The sequence below is a fragment of the Pseudopodoces humilis genome, chromosome 9 (assembly GCF_049639895.1).
Source record: "Pseudopodoces humilis isolate 2021_Gansu_Grassland_sample_001 chromosome 9, ASM4963989v1, whole genome shotgun sequence".
Taxonomy (NCBI): Eukaryota; Metazoa; Chordata; class Aves; order Passeriformes; family Paridae; genus Pseudopodoces; species Pseudopodoces humilis.
The window spans coordinates 3,930,994-3,945,845 of NC_142208.1; the positions used below are offsets into that span (position 1 = coordinate 3,930,994).

The 14,852-nt window shown below is 44.5% G+C and overlaps 1 protein-coding gene across 3 annotated transcripts in view; it reads right to left on the reverse strand.

Annotated features, from left to right (window-relative positions):
- The window catches only part of PCDH15 (protocadherin related 15), a 665,923-nt gene that overhangs the window by 79,351 nt on the left and 571,720 nt on the right, over positions 1–14,852 (reverse strand). For all 3 annotated transcript variants that reach the window (XM_088059571.1, XM_088059572.1, XM_088059570.1), the window contains 3 exons: positions 13,923–14,228; positions 12,750–12,974; positions 5,381–5,497 (listed from right to left, as the gene is read on the reverse strand). In XM_088059571.1, coding sequence (XP_087915697.1) covers positions 5,381–5,497; positions 12,750–12,974; positions 13,923–14,228 — 648 coding nt within the window. The remainder of the gene's footprint in view (positions 1–5,380; positions 5,498–12,749; positions 12,975–13,922; positions 14,229–14,852) is intronic.

Sequence of the window (14,852 nt, forward strand, 5' to 3'; positions counted from 1 at the left end):
AGGAGCTCAGTAAGGAAAGTTTTGTAAAGCTAGTTCAATTAAAAAAATTAGAGAGTGGGGCTAAACCCCCCAAATTACAAAACAGGTTTTTGTAACTTACTCAAAGCAGCCACGGGAGATGGGACAGCCAAGAGCAGGTGGATGAATTTGGTGGATCTTGCACCTGCTCAGGGTTGTGAATGGCGCACTTGTGTAAATTCACCCTAATTTCATTCACATAAACCCTAAAATTTGAAGGATTTTACTCTTTAGCAGGTAACTCAACAAGAGGGCCTGATTTTCTGAATTGCTAAAGCTGGAAATTCTGAACTTTAACTCTCACAAGCTGAACACAAAAAAAACCATCAACTTTTAAAGCCTTGAGTTAAAATTCCTCGAAGAACTCCTGGAATTTGCAGCATGTGTCCCATATTGTAACCTCCAGCAGCCACTGAAATTCCACATGAAGAGCTTTTAAAAGATCAAGGTCTGGCCCACCTGAAAATGGTTTTACCTCTAATTAAAATGCACTGAAATCTTTAAATAAATATCTCATAGCCTCTTACTTTAAGTGAGTGCATGGAAGACAATAAGGACAATTACTCACAATTTGACAAAAGAGCTCCACTGAAAGAAAACCTCAGGAGGTGCTAGGAGAACAGAAAAAGCATTAAATGGGACGTTCTGGAGCTCTGGAAGCTGGCTGCTCATTAAAATTAGTGTTCTGCATCTGTTTCTATTAACATTTCAAATTTAAAAAAAGGCAGGATATGGAGGGGAATTGCCCATGGCAGAAATATCCCAGCTCTTACAGTGATAACCCACATCAGAAAAGGGATGTACAGGAAAAACAAACACTTCTTTTTATGTCAGTTCTGGGAATCACCTCTGACAAATAAACTGAGCATTTATCAAACAACTCCTGGTGCTCTCCTGCCCACATTTTAGGAGGATTAAGAGCTTTGAGACCACTCAGAAGCACTTCTTCATCTCTCATTACCAGGCCACTTCAGTGGTGCGTAAAATGTTCACCAGGAAGAAAACTCTCCTTGTCTCCAAGGGATTTATCCAACACTAATCCAGGCTGATGATTTCTTCAGCTACAAAGGATGATCTAAATGCCCATAAAGGAGATGGCCGGCAATAGGTGCTGGCTGGGAGACTGCGGACTGTGCCAGCAATATCCAGAAGTGATGGCAGGTGATTGAGCCAGCTACTGGCTTTGTCCAACCTTTGGAATCTTTCCCTGAAAAGGCTGGGAAATAACTAAGAGAACCCAAATCTGAACACGTTTGTCTTAACTGAAGCAAAGCAGGACTTGAAAGGAAATATTTTCATAGATGTGCTTCTCCCCCTTTACTCTGCGCAGGTGGGCTCCCACCTGGAATTCTGTGCACAGTTCTGGTGCCTCCAACATAAGGAGGTCATGGAACTGTTGGAGAGAGTTCAAAGGAGGCACCAGGATGATCAGTGGGATGGAGATGCTCTTCTGGGAGGAAAGACTGGGAGAGCTCAGATTGTTCAGCCTGGAGAGGAGAAGGTTCAGAGTGACCTCACTGTGGCCTTCCAGGGCCTGAAGGGGCTGACAAGAAAGATGGAGAGAGACTCTGTACAAGGGATGGGGTGCCACAACAAGGGGGAATGGCTTCCCAGTGCCAGAGGGCAGGGATAGATGGGATATTGGGAAGGAATTGTTCCCTGGGAGGGTGGGCAGGCCCTGGCACAGGGTGCCCAGAGCAGCTGTGGCTGCCCCTGGATCCCTGGAAGTGTCCAAGGCCAGGTTGGACTTTGGAGCACTTTGGAGTGCTTAGAGCACTCTGGGATAGTGACCTTGAAGCTCACCTCATTTCAGCCCCTCCCATAGTTCTCTCTGTCTTAGTTTTGTCCCACTTCTGTTCCCATTGTGGGCAGCTGGGCAAAGCCAGCTGGGAATTGCTCTGGGAGCACAAATCCAGCCAAGGCTCTTAGGGTGCTCCTGCTTACATGGAATTCCAGGGGTGTTTTGGAGGCAGAGCTTCCCTACACAGGGCTCACCAGTTGTCCTGGTCACAGTATCCAACAGCCTAAACTCACCTACTCCAAGGGACTAAAATATCCCAATAAATGGAAACTTCCCTAAGCTGCAGCTGGACACCACCTCTGGAATGGAAGCTCAAGCTGATGCGTGAGGGAGAACTCACAATTAAAGGGATTGTTCACATGGAAAACGTGCTCGGCTGCCTTAACAATTTGAGTTGCAATGTGCTTTAAATCAAGAAATTTTATTCTTATAAGGTTTATCAGTTATTTAGAAAGAATTTAAGCTGTTCCCAAGTTTTCCTTAGCAGTCATGGCTCTGTTTTAGACCCATCATTCCCTCTGGCTTGGTTTTGTTGCTTATTGCTTAATATTTCCTGCTTATACCTGGAATTAGGTAGAAACTCCTCCAGGAAAGGCAGGGTAAGCAACTTTAAGATGCTTAAACCAAGTAATTTGAAAAATTATTTATGTATTTATGTAAATTGTTACTACTTTAAAAATGTAGAAAAATCTGCTGTAGTTTGTTCCAAACAACCAAAGGACAAAATGTTAATTTACCAGATTTCATGAAAACAAAATTTTCAGGCAAAACTTCCCAGATTTCAATGACCAGAAGGGTCTTTCAAATTTATAACACATGCAAAAGTAGCTATTAAAACATAATTTATGTCCTCAGTCACTGCAAATAAAAAGAGAATTAAAACTAGAAAAGAAAGGAGCAACTGGTAAGAATTTAAAGTGACATTTACTCAAAACAGCCCTGCAAATCTTGCTGTGGCCTTTAGAGAAAAGCTCTGGGTTTTATGTTTTAATTGACATTTCACCAAGGATCGGTAGAATAACTATCAGAGGTCTCTGATGTCTTCAGGCCAGGAGGTTTTGACCACTTTGAAATCCACAGGTCAAAATAAAAGCATTACAAAGAATCTCTGAGGAAGTGCTTGACTCTGGCACAAATTGTTTCTGTTTTAACTGAGCAACTCTTTGCAAAAATTAGAAATCTGTGGGGTTTTTGCAGCAAAACCCATCCTCTTATCAATGGTACATTCTAATGGTGGACTAAGGTATTAGGCACCAGTTAAATTAAGAAAATCCCACATTTTCACCCTCAGATTTGTCCATGAGGATACACATTCCTATGGAAGATACACAGAGTTGTAAATAACTCATTGTGTGAAGGTTTGATGGGAGGATTTTTTTTTAAAATAAAACCAAGAGACATTTTCATCTCCATCTCCAATAAATACATTTCTGTTGGATTTATTTAATAGTAAAAGCTCGCTTTTACCCCTATATGCTATAAATTCCTAAATAATTTAGGAAATACACAAAAAAAATGATGTCCCAGGTATCTTTCACCCTTTGGTGTTTCACCTAAATTAATACTTGTTATTTGAAATGGAGAGCCCACCTCCACTGACACCATTCCCACCTCCTCCTCCTCCTTCCCCCAAATCTGTTCTTCTGCTCCTGGAAAAATTAAAATTTTCTTTATCTGTAGATAAATCCCACACAGGTTCTGTGTGGATCCAGCTGGATCCTCACAACATCCATATTAATTTGACAATGTTGGGATTTGTTGAAAACAATGCTTGTCTCTGAGGAGCTGATTAGGTCTGAAAAGCTTTTATTGCAGATGATGGAAAAATCTGGCTGGTCTTTTATTCTGGATATGGGAATTACATGTATTACTTGCAAAATAACAACATGGAAAGTTAAGCTTGGAAATTTCAAATTGGGCTCATATAAACAGGCATATTTTAAAGCAACAATTATTATTTTAATAGATACATATTTCTTTCCCTGAACCGATAAAATAAGTGTATTAGTACCCTGCAAGTAAGATTCCAACAGGTTTAAAACCCCCAAACCACACAAGTAAAATACTGATGATAACTAAGAATATTCCATCCCTTAAGGCAAGTTTAGAGCAAGGTCCCCTTGCTGAGCAGAGAAAAGGTTGTGTGCTTTTAAACCAAATTTCCAGTGAATTCATATCAAATAATTTGTGACACCATTTAATGTCAAAGCCAGCTTCAAATAAAGAGAGATTTTCCAGTAGCACAGGCTGGCTCAGGCAGAAAAAGAAACACAGTCATTTATGCCTGGTAGTTTTACTTTTAAAATAAAAAAGATGAGGGACAAAACTACCAGCCATTATTTTAAAATAAAACCCCCTTTCAAAACCTGCTTTAAAAGCTTTCCTCCACAGCTGGATGGCTTTTATGGCCCTTGCATTTATTAGAGGCTTCAGGGTAACTTCATTTCTAAATCTCCATAAACATCAACAGGTGTTCATGTGATGGCGACAAAAACATTACAAAATGTTCAGTAGGGTTTGGGGTTGTTAAATGAAAAATGAAATAACTTTGCATTGGAAATGCTGATTGCACAGGACTAAGGATTATAAATGTACTTAATCAGAACTATTTTGTTTCCCCTCAGTGATCTCTTAGTCTTCAAAACTTAGACACAGCGATTATAAAATGGAGCTTTTATCAGAATGGGTAAAGAGAGCACAAAATACCTCATAGTAAGGCAACAACATTTATTTAATGTTAAATAAGAGCTGCCCAAACCCCAATCACACTACATTTAGCTAAGCTGTACCTGAATTGTGTCCAAGCACTTCATCAGCTTTTAATGTGCATGGCACATTCCCCCTGAACTCTTTCCTCTGAGGATTACTCTCCTTCTTATGCCAAACACCGGCAATTAAAAATTAAACCTGGCTGGCAGACCAGCTCTGGCTTTTCCTGTCCTCAGAGGATTATCTGGTCACTGATGTTCATCAGACACTGATGACAAAAATTGACATCAAACTCCAGAGCAGGCAATGAGTCAGGGGTGTGTGCCCAGTTCTGTCACTCGAGGGCTTCACTGGGGAGCAGCAAAAAACAACGGGGACAAAAATAAACTTTATCCCCAAAGCAGGTGTCCTGGGTTCAAATATTGCCCCGGAATGTGCAGCTGGTGAGCTCTGCAGTTTCACATCAATCTGCGATGGCTCAGCTGGGAAGTGCACAGTGACTGTGACATCAAAACCTCACAAAACTGTGGTTTCTTTCCTCTTGAACTACCCCAAAGAAAGGCACAGCTCCCCTTCCTGCCTATTCCTCTCATCCTCTGAAGCTGGATAAAGAGCTTTTCTAAAGCCTCCCTAACAGACAGGAACTGTAGCATTGATTTTCCAGCTCCAGGAGGCAGCCTTGGAAATGCAGCCTGTCCTGAACAGCAAAGCCAGGCTGACATGAAACAAATGTAGGAATTACTCCTCTGTGAAGCTCCTCATAGTCTGAGACCATGAGAGAGTGGGGGAACTTTTGAGGGCTCGAGTTTCCTCCCTCATAGGTGTGGAATATTAACAGAAGTTTTTCCTTACCGGGGGATCCTCATCCTCAGCTGAGACCGTGGTGATAACTGTGCCCTTGACTGCGTCAGGAGCAACCATTCCCCTGTAGAGCTTCTGGCTGAACACTGGCGAGTAATCGTTCATATCCTGCAAAAAACAGAATTCAGAGTTTAGTCCTGGAGTTCCAACAAAATTCCAGATGCATTCACAAATGTTTTTGTCGAGTCACTCCATTCCTCCATAGGGATGGCCATTCCCTGGCTCTCGCCATTCCATTACCCCTGCACAAAACGAGGGGGGAAGGTGCAGAAGATTCACCAAACAATGGATGTGGGACTGCCCAGCTGAAGGGAATTCTGCAGGAAAACACAGCCCCACAAGAGAACAGAGCAGAGAATTCCACATCACCTGCTCCCACGGCAGCAGGCTCGGCTCATTTTTCAAAAGGTAGTATTTGTTACCTCTAATAAATTAAGAGGAAATAAAATGTCTTTTGTAAGACAAAAAGGCATTTGCAGAAATTCTTGTGCCTGAGATAGGCAGGGACACATAAATGTATGTATATATAGTTGCACATACACCTAAACATATCTGAAATATTTTGCAGGATCATTCAGAGTTGCTTCTCTTTGTGTGGAACTTAAAAATAAACTCTGTTTTTTATTTTTCCTTTTAAAAAACAAGATGTCTACCAAAACACTTTTTCCAATTAAAGTTTATTCTTCTCTAGAACGTCTTTAGGTTTGTGGTATATTCAAATCAGACCAGTCTGTCACTCATTTAATGCTGTGTGTTAATAACTGGGAGATGTCACTGGGTCCAGTGGAAGGAGTCCCTGCCCATGGCAGGGACATGGCCAGGGGTGGAAGGGGATGGGCTTTAATGTCCCTTCCAACACCATACGTTCCATGATTCTGTGGGAATCTGGGGGCAGAGATTTGAATCCTTAGAGTGTTTTCCCCAGAGCAGTAAAGGAGGAGAAAGAGAGGGTTTAACACCCAGGTATTAAATATTTACATTTTTAACTTAGTGGGGCACAAGCATGAAAGGTTCCCTGGTTTCCCCATAAACCAAAAAACCTCAACTGTCCCTGTGTACAGTGACATTCCTGAGGCTATTTTGAGCCAGGAATGCTGCACCTCCTGCTCTAGCTGTGTTTGGCCTGTCCCCACCAGTCTGGGAGCACCTGGCCTAGTATCGGTGCATTACAGCAAGTAACCGTGAGTTTTAAATGAGTTTTAAATTACATATTGATTTCCTCCTTAGTGCCTTCCCTCCCCTCCTGCTTTGTTTCTCCTCTTTGGCATTCCCAGATGACAGTCTCACTTCCCAACATTTTTGTTCAGCATTTTCATACTCCTTGCAGACAGAGCTGTATTTCTTACCCATCTTTTTCCTAAATAACAGCCCTATGTAAGTCTTGGGAATGAGCTGTGTCCTGCTCAGAAAATAAGGAATTTAAATAAGGAGGGGAAGTGGATTCGTGCACATTCTGAGAGTGACAGCAGAGTTACTGAGATGGCATAAGAAATCCCTTCATAGGTCTTAACTTGCTTTTGAAGGTGCAAATGTGGATTCTCAAGAACACTAAAATTAAACCAAATATCTCCCAAACTGTGCTTTCTTTGTGCTTCATCCTTGATCTTTGTTCAGGGGAGGGATGTCAGGATTCTGTGGTGCTTTTGTGCTGCCCCATGGGAGCAAGGGGGAACAAAACCAATAAAAAGTGGTAGATAAAGAGTATCTATGGTAGGGTGACAGCTTTGGGGGTGTTATGCTTTGCCTTTCGCTCTGTTTTGTAAATAAATCTGTATAAAAATAGAATAAATCTGCAGCCAGATAATAATGACACAAAGACTGGTATACAGTTATCTGTAAATATGTGGCTGTTATTACCTTACTGTCAAAATAAGCAGCCCATGTATTTGAAAGTGAGAAATACGGAGAATCCATTAACTGGGGATGGTTTTAAGATGCTGCAGCTTGGCCCCACTTGTGGGATTATGCCTCAGATTTAAAGGGTGATTTCATGACTTCTTACAACCACTTTGAGGAAGGTTTACTGCCCCATTGCTGAACCTGTGCTTGGGGATTGCACCCATGTGCTGCATCCACTTCTGTTCAAGGGTTAGAGGTGTTTTAAGAAGCCATCAGATGTAATCTTCAATTATTTACCTGCTTACAAGCAAAATATGTCTGGGGCTTTGGTCTCTGTTCAGAACAAAGCCCAGGACTTGCTCCAAATATTTGTTATCCAGACTCCCTCTGTGCTGAAAAGCTGAAAACTCCATCTCTGCATCTGTCCATCACTGAATTCCCTTTGATAGCAATGACTGGATTGAGGACCTTGGAGAGAGGTAATTTATAAGGGCCTGGAGGGACAGGACAAGGGGAATGGCTTCAAAATGACAGAGGGAAGGGTCAAATGGGATATTGGGAAGGAATTGTTCCCTGGGAGGGTGGGCAGGCCCTGGCACAGGGTGCCCAGAGCAGCTGTGGCTGCCCCTGGATCCCTGCCAGTGTCCAAGGCCAGGCTGGACTTTGGGGCTTGGAGCAGCCTGGGATAGTGGAAGGTGTCCCTGCCCAGGGCAGGGGTGGCACTGGATGAGTTTTAAGGTCCTTTCCAACCCAAACCATTCTGGGATCCCATGAAATACTTGATTCCACCAGATACTGGAGTATCAAGAACTTCAAGTCCCTTTCCATCCTTCTGTATTCTCTTGGCCTCTCATAATGAACACAATTTAATAACACCAAGTTCAAACCCTCGTGATGATGCTGATTTGGCCAAAGTGGCCCCTTGAATTTTGTCTGAGTGGGTGCAGAGCTGCTTTACACAGGGCTTTGTCTGAAGCTGCACAGAATAGGACCTTGCTCACATGGCACAACTGCATCTCCTTCCCATTTAGTGCTCAGGAGGCCCTAAAGTAGCTCATCCTATAAATTAAGGGATAATATTCATGATGGAATACACAAGACAATTAATGACTGGCAGATGATTGAACTGATCAGTTGAGATGGAAAGAAGAAATAAATCTGTTTACCAGCACTGTAGCCCAAATTCAGGCCTGTTATTCCATTAGTGTCACCAGAAATGAGAAATATTTTGGAGGCAATCCAGCTGATTATTTTTTTAACCTTCCTGTAAGTTTTGTGATGCTGCTCTGTTCTTTAAATGGGAGAAGATGTTCATTGTGTGGCTCTTCCTGCTGCCCCCAGGATGCCATTGGCCTCCTTGGTCCCAGGACACTCTGCTGCCTCAGGGACAGCTCGGTGTCCCCCAGCACCCCCAGGACACTCTGCTGCCTCAGGGACAGCTCGGTGTCCCCCAGCACCCCAGGACACTCTGCTGCCTCAGGGACAGCTCGGTGTCCCCCAGGTCCTTCCCCACAGAGCTGCTCCAGCAGGGACCCTCCAGCCTGTGCTGATGCCTGGGGCTGCTCCTCCCCAGTCATTAATGAACAGTTTAAATGATCCTGGGCCCAGTATTGAGCCCTGGGGACACCCCCAGTGACAGCCACCAACCACACTCTGTGACTATGATCATGACCCCTGTGATCATCCAGTTCTCAATCACCTCACTGCCCCTCATACTCATTTTTTTGGCAGTGTTAGAACTGAAACCCTCTTTTTATTTATTCTTGTTTCTTGTTCACTTTGAATCCTTTACGTGAGACAATGGCTTCATTCCACGACACAATGTCCTCGGAAAACTCCAAAGCAAACCAATCCCCAACCCAGAAAGAAGAGAAAAGCATTTCTAAAAAGTAGAAAGAGGCAAAATAATACAAAAATAATGCTGGTAATAAGAAGAGGAGGAAACAACATAAAATATGCAGAGGCCTTACAGGCCCCATGATACATAAATTCTCATTATTTGTGTTTAGCAACACATTATTCAAGTAAGAGCAACTGTTTCTGTTAACAAACCCTATTACCACAGTAGTTGCTGCCAAAAGCTAAATCCTAATAATTTGAACTGCAAGGATTTTGCTTTTTCCAGTACTGGGAATCATCTGGATTGTGAGGGGATGTGTGTGGGTACAGCAAGAAGCAAAACAAACTCAGCCCTTTCAGACATCCCATGGCTTCTTGCAGCTTCAGGGGAGAAGTTAAGAAAGCAGTTAAAGAAATCTGAGAACAGGAAAAAGAGAAAAATCTTGGTGTGTTGGAGGTGGTGGTAAGAAATCAGTGCTACTTAAAGACTACTCCTCCTAGGAAATACTTAAATGGATGCAATGTTCTGTGACTCCCTGAGAGGGGTTGGAGTCAGGTGGGAGTCAGGTTCTTCTCCCAGGGAACGACAGGACAGAAGGAAACAACTTCAAGCTGTGCCAGGGGAGGTTCAGGTTGGATATTAGGAAAGATTTCTTCACCTAAAGGGTGGCCAGATATTGGAAGGGGCTGCCCAGACAGCGGTGGAAGTTCTCAGAAGATGTGTGAATGTGGCACTTGGGGACACAGTTTAGTGGTGCAGGGTTAATGGTTTTACTCAGTGATCTCAGAGGTCATTTCCAATTAAATGATTCTATGAATTAATTGATTTACCTTTGGCTTTCTGTGCCAAGGGAGTCCTAGGATGTCCTTACAATGCAAGGAGCCTTTTGGCTGCAGCAGAGGCCAATAACTTGTTTCATCCTGACATGAGGGTACAGATGAAGTTATTCCTCCTGCAATGAAAGCCCTGCTCTGCAATCTGTGCCTCGACCTAGTTCAGGGCAGGTTAATACAAACTATTTGTAACTTGTCATGCCAAGGGCTGGGAGTCCAAAGAATAGCCCATTGTGCATCCCCCTCCTGCAGCCACAGGGAGCAGGGGGCTCTGGGTGTGCTCATTCTGCTGGATAGCACACAAATGATGGACAACACCATCAGACATCCATAGCTGCTTAACAGAATTCCATTACCCAGGAAAAATTACAGCTTGCAGTGAAGAGCTGGGCTGGGAGAAATGACAAATGTGAGTGGAGCAGTGGGAGCCCCAGAGGGCTGGAGACCTCAGTAATAACACAAATAAAGTTCTGAGGGTTGGAGGGGTTGGATCTGTGATGGTGACATGAGCTTGGCCCCTTGAGCACTGCCTCTGCTTCCCCCCTAGTTCAATTTTGTGTTACATTGGGGACTGTGGGGCATTTGCACTTGGTTTAGTTCCTATTTGGGCTCTCAAACCCTGTATTAAAGTAATTACTCAAAGCCCAACCTCTAAATAAAGGGAAAGCTCAGGAAGTACTCAGAGGAAACACATCCAGTTCCTGCAGCAGGAGCAGGAGGTGCTGAGTGGGAGGGAAAGGAGACCTGTTCTTGTTCTCACTTGGTTTCAAGATTCTGCACCCTGCTGCTGCTGCTCTGACTCTTGGATCAGCCTTCTGAGGTGTCTTGAGGACCCTTCCCATCCAAAACAGGAATGGCAGCACAGGGTTCTGCCTTCACCCTCCACCCTCTCCCCCCACCCCTGTGATTTTTGTACGTGGCAAGTTCATCTTTAAGCACAAATTAAACCATCCAGAAACCTCTTGTGACCAGTGTTCAAAATACCTGCCACCTGACATAAGACCTCCTAATGACATCTGCCCAACACATTGAGATATTAAGTCTGTTTTTTCTGAAAGTCCTCCTCTGTTCTCTGTCCTACTTCTCACTCCAGGCTGGAATCTAAGCACCATCTTCATCTCAGCACTTAAATAATATTTGATTATGTTCCCTGATCTGTTGCAAAACTCAGCCTGTCACTGAGTATGAAAATGCTCACTTTAAATTGGATTTATTTTCTTTCTCACTAGAAGTATCCCTTGCTTGTCCTCCCATCCAGGCCCTGTTCTGCCCCCAGCCAAGCACACTTTTACTCCAAAATTGCTAGTTCTGGCTCCAGCTTGGTATTCCAGCCTCTCCAAAACATCATCACGCTCCCATTTTGTTGCTCGTGTGTGGGAAGAATTTCCAGGAGAGCAAGAACTGATTTTTTTAATCCTATTAATCACCTCCCTAAATTCCCTATTCCTACAGAACCTCCTTTGAGAGTGCACAAGCTGCTGATAAACTGAGGCCACCGAGCCGAACTGTAATTTTCCCTGACATTAATTAATACAGTCAACCACACAATCAAACAGACAACAGCTTTTCTCTGAACACAATCCTACCCGAAAACCTTTAAAAAACCCCAACAAACCTACCCAAACTACTCTTTCAAAAATTCAGTGTGCTGGGAAAAGGTTTCTTTTAGGAAAAAACCTGAGGTTTGAGCAGTTTGCTCTGTAAAAGTCCAACAGAAGAAATTCAGGGAATGATGGAAAAGGTGCTTCCTGTGAACGACGTGGAATTTGCTGGGGAAAAGCACAGATTATCCAGGAACAGGTGACCTGCACCTCACACTGAGACATTTTGCAGACAGAGAGGCATCAGAGAAGCCTTCTGGCATTGTCACCAAAGCTAATAATGGGAGACATTTACTGTCCTAAAAGAATTGTGAGCTTAGTAGAGACTGACAAACAAAATTACTCAAAACCATGTGGCAATCCAAGCACCTGCAGATACAGAATAGGCTGAACCCCAGACTGATGAATACTTTTCACAGACACATTTAAACTGAACGTTTCTGAGCTGTGCTTTTGGTCTTGCTGCAATTTTTGCTCCTTCGCTAAAATCTGAGCAATTAAAGTCTCTTCTCTCCCACAACTGCTGAAGCATCTGCTCAAAAGGACAGAATGGCTGACAGAGCTGCACCTTTGGGAATGCCAGGGGCAGGATGAAGGCATCTGAGCTCTCCTCTCCTCTTGGACACAGGCAAATGAAGATGGGGAAGTGCTGCTGTCTCAGCTACAAACACTTATCATTTGTGGATCATCCCCAAACAGACACCAGCACCCCCATATTCCTGGGGAGGCCACTGAAATCCTGAGGTGAGGCTGTAGCTCACTGCAGTTCATGGTGCACTAGGCACTAAATCAGGCTGTTTCTTTGCAGAGTTGGATCTTCCAGCAGCAGAATCTGGAATCCAGGATGTACTGTGCCACACCAGCACTCAGTACACCCCAGTTGGTCTTAAAATTACAATTTGTGGGCTGGAAAGTGATTGTGTCTCAGTGTCACTTTTGCAAACAATTCCATGAGGGGTTTATTTCAGCCTTTTAGGGATTCTAAAGGACAAAATGTCTGTATTTGTGTCAGGTGTTCTTTGATTTCATAAATCCAGGATTTAACTACGTAATTGCACATGGGAAAATAATTACAGCTGTTGTAAAGTGTGTGTTTAACTGAACAAACTGCCGGCAGAATAAGACTGCTACAAGTGAGATGCAGGAGAGCAGAGAGTGCTGGTGTTTCCTAAGGACACCTGCATGGTGATGGAATATTCTGGCAAGACTGGGAGAGGATGTTCTTGGCTGAGGAGTGACCCCTTTACCTTGACTCTGACTGTGACAGTGGCCAGCCCAGGAGGCATGGTGCCCTTGCTGTCGAAGGCTTCCACGAGGAAGGTGAAGGTTGCTTCTGTGTCAGAGAAGGACTCATAATCCAAGGACTTCCGGAGTGACAGCTCTCCTGTGTGCTTGTCCAGGGCAAAATACTGCTGGGCTTCCTCAGTGCGGATCCTATAGTTCACATCAGCACCCAGGTCCACGTCTTTGGCCTGCAGGGAACAGAGGAACATCAAACAAAACCCATTCTCACAAAATATTCCTCTGAGATTTAAAGGGCAAGCTGTTGGAAACATCTTGAGTTTAGTTGTGTTGTTGTAATTGTATTCAATGTGCACAGACACAAGGAATGAAATTCACTGAAGATCTGAGCCATGGGAAACGAGCACAATGTTCTGGGGAAATGGCAGTGGAAACTCAATCTGGCCTTAGTTCTCCTCCCTCGGCACCTCCTATTGGTGACTGTCAGGATCACAGAATCCCAGAACGTTTGGGCTGGAAGGGACCTTAAAACCATCCAGTGCCACCCCTGCCATGGGCAGGGACACCTTCCACTATCCCAGGCTGCTCCAAGCCCCATCCAGCCTGGCCTTGGACACTTCCAGGGATCCACAGCTTCTCTGGTCAACCTGTGTCAGCCCCTCACCACCTTCCAGGTAACAATTCCTCCCGAACACCTGATTTATATCTCTCCTCTTTTAGTTTAAAACTCTTCCCCTCGGCCTATTGCTATCTGTCTATCTAAACAGTGGCAGTGTAGGTTTTGCTGTTTCATTATTTGTTTTTATTAATTGCTATTATTTCCTAAATAACTTTATCTTTTAAAGGGTTTTTCTGGTACCTGGCTAAAGGCCAAGCATTTTTCAGACTCACAGAATCCCAGAAGGGTTTGGGTTGAAAGGGACATCAAAGCCCAGCCAGTGCCACCCCCTGCTGTAGGCAGGAACACCTTCCACTATCCCAAGCTGCTCCAAGCCCCATTCAACCTGGCCTTGGACACTTCCAGGGATCCAGGGGCAGCCACAGCTGCTCTGGGCAAAAATCTTGCCCCCACGCTCCAGTTCACAATCTTTTATTGCAGTCTCACTGCCAAGTTGAATAAGAACCCTGAATATTGCAGAACAAACACACACCACCTTCACTCACTGATGCTTCCTTACCTCCAGCTGCAGGAAGACAGTTCCTGGTGGGAGATTTTCTGGCACGCAGACAGTGTAGGAGGCGTTGGTAAACACAGGGCTGTTGTCATCAATATCCAGCACCTTGATGGCCAAGGTGAGCGTGGAGCGCCGGGGGTCCACAGCTCCGTCTGTCGCCTCCACGATGAGCTCGTAGTAATCCCTCACTTCCCTGTTCAGTTTCACTGCTGTGTAAATGCTGCCGTTGGAGGTGATCCGGAAAAGGTTGTTGAAGTTTGCCAGGCTGTAATGGACTTGACCATTGACCCCAGCATCTGCATCTGTAGCCTGAAGAGACATCAGGAAAAACATGGATTAATGGACAAATTGCAAACCCCCAAGGGAGACAACCACAGGAGAGAAACCAGGTGAGGCAGGGAAGGATTCTGCCTCCCAGGAAGCTCTCCTGTGGTGTCCAGGAGAGCTTGTTAGGGGCAGCTTGCCTCTCTCTGAGCTTTGACTGAAGATAATACATCCCACAGAAACAAATGGCTCCATTCCCAGTGACAGAAGCCAGGCTAACTGGATCCCAGCTGGATTTCTTCAGGAGAAAAGACACATTTAGTTGCTCAGCCTTGGAAACTTCTGATAGGACAAGAGGACATGGCCTGAAGTTGTGTCAGGGGAGGCTCAGGTTGGACACCAGGAGGAATTTCTCCATGGCAAGGGAGCTCAGGCCTTGGCAGGGGCTGCCCAGGGAGGTTTGGAGTCCCCATGCCTGGAGGTCTCCAAGGAAGCCTGGACGTGGCACTCAGTGCTCTGGGCTGGGATCAGGCACAGGCTGGACTCAATCCTGGAAGTTTTTCCAGCCTCAGTGATTCTGGGATTCTATCCTATGATTCTCTGAACTTCAACACAAAATGAATTTGATGCTTGTGAAGCCAAGCCCTCAAACAATTCTGATGCTGAAGG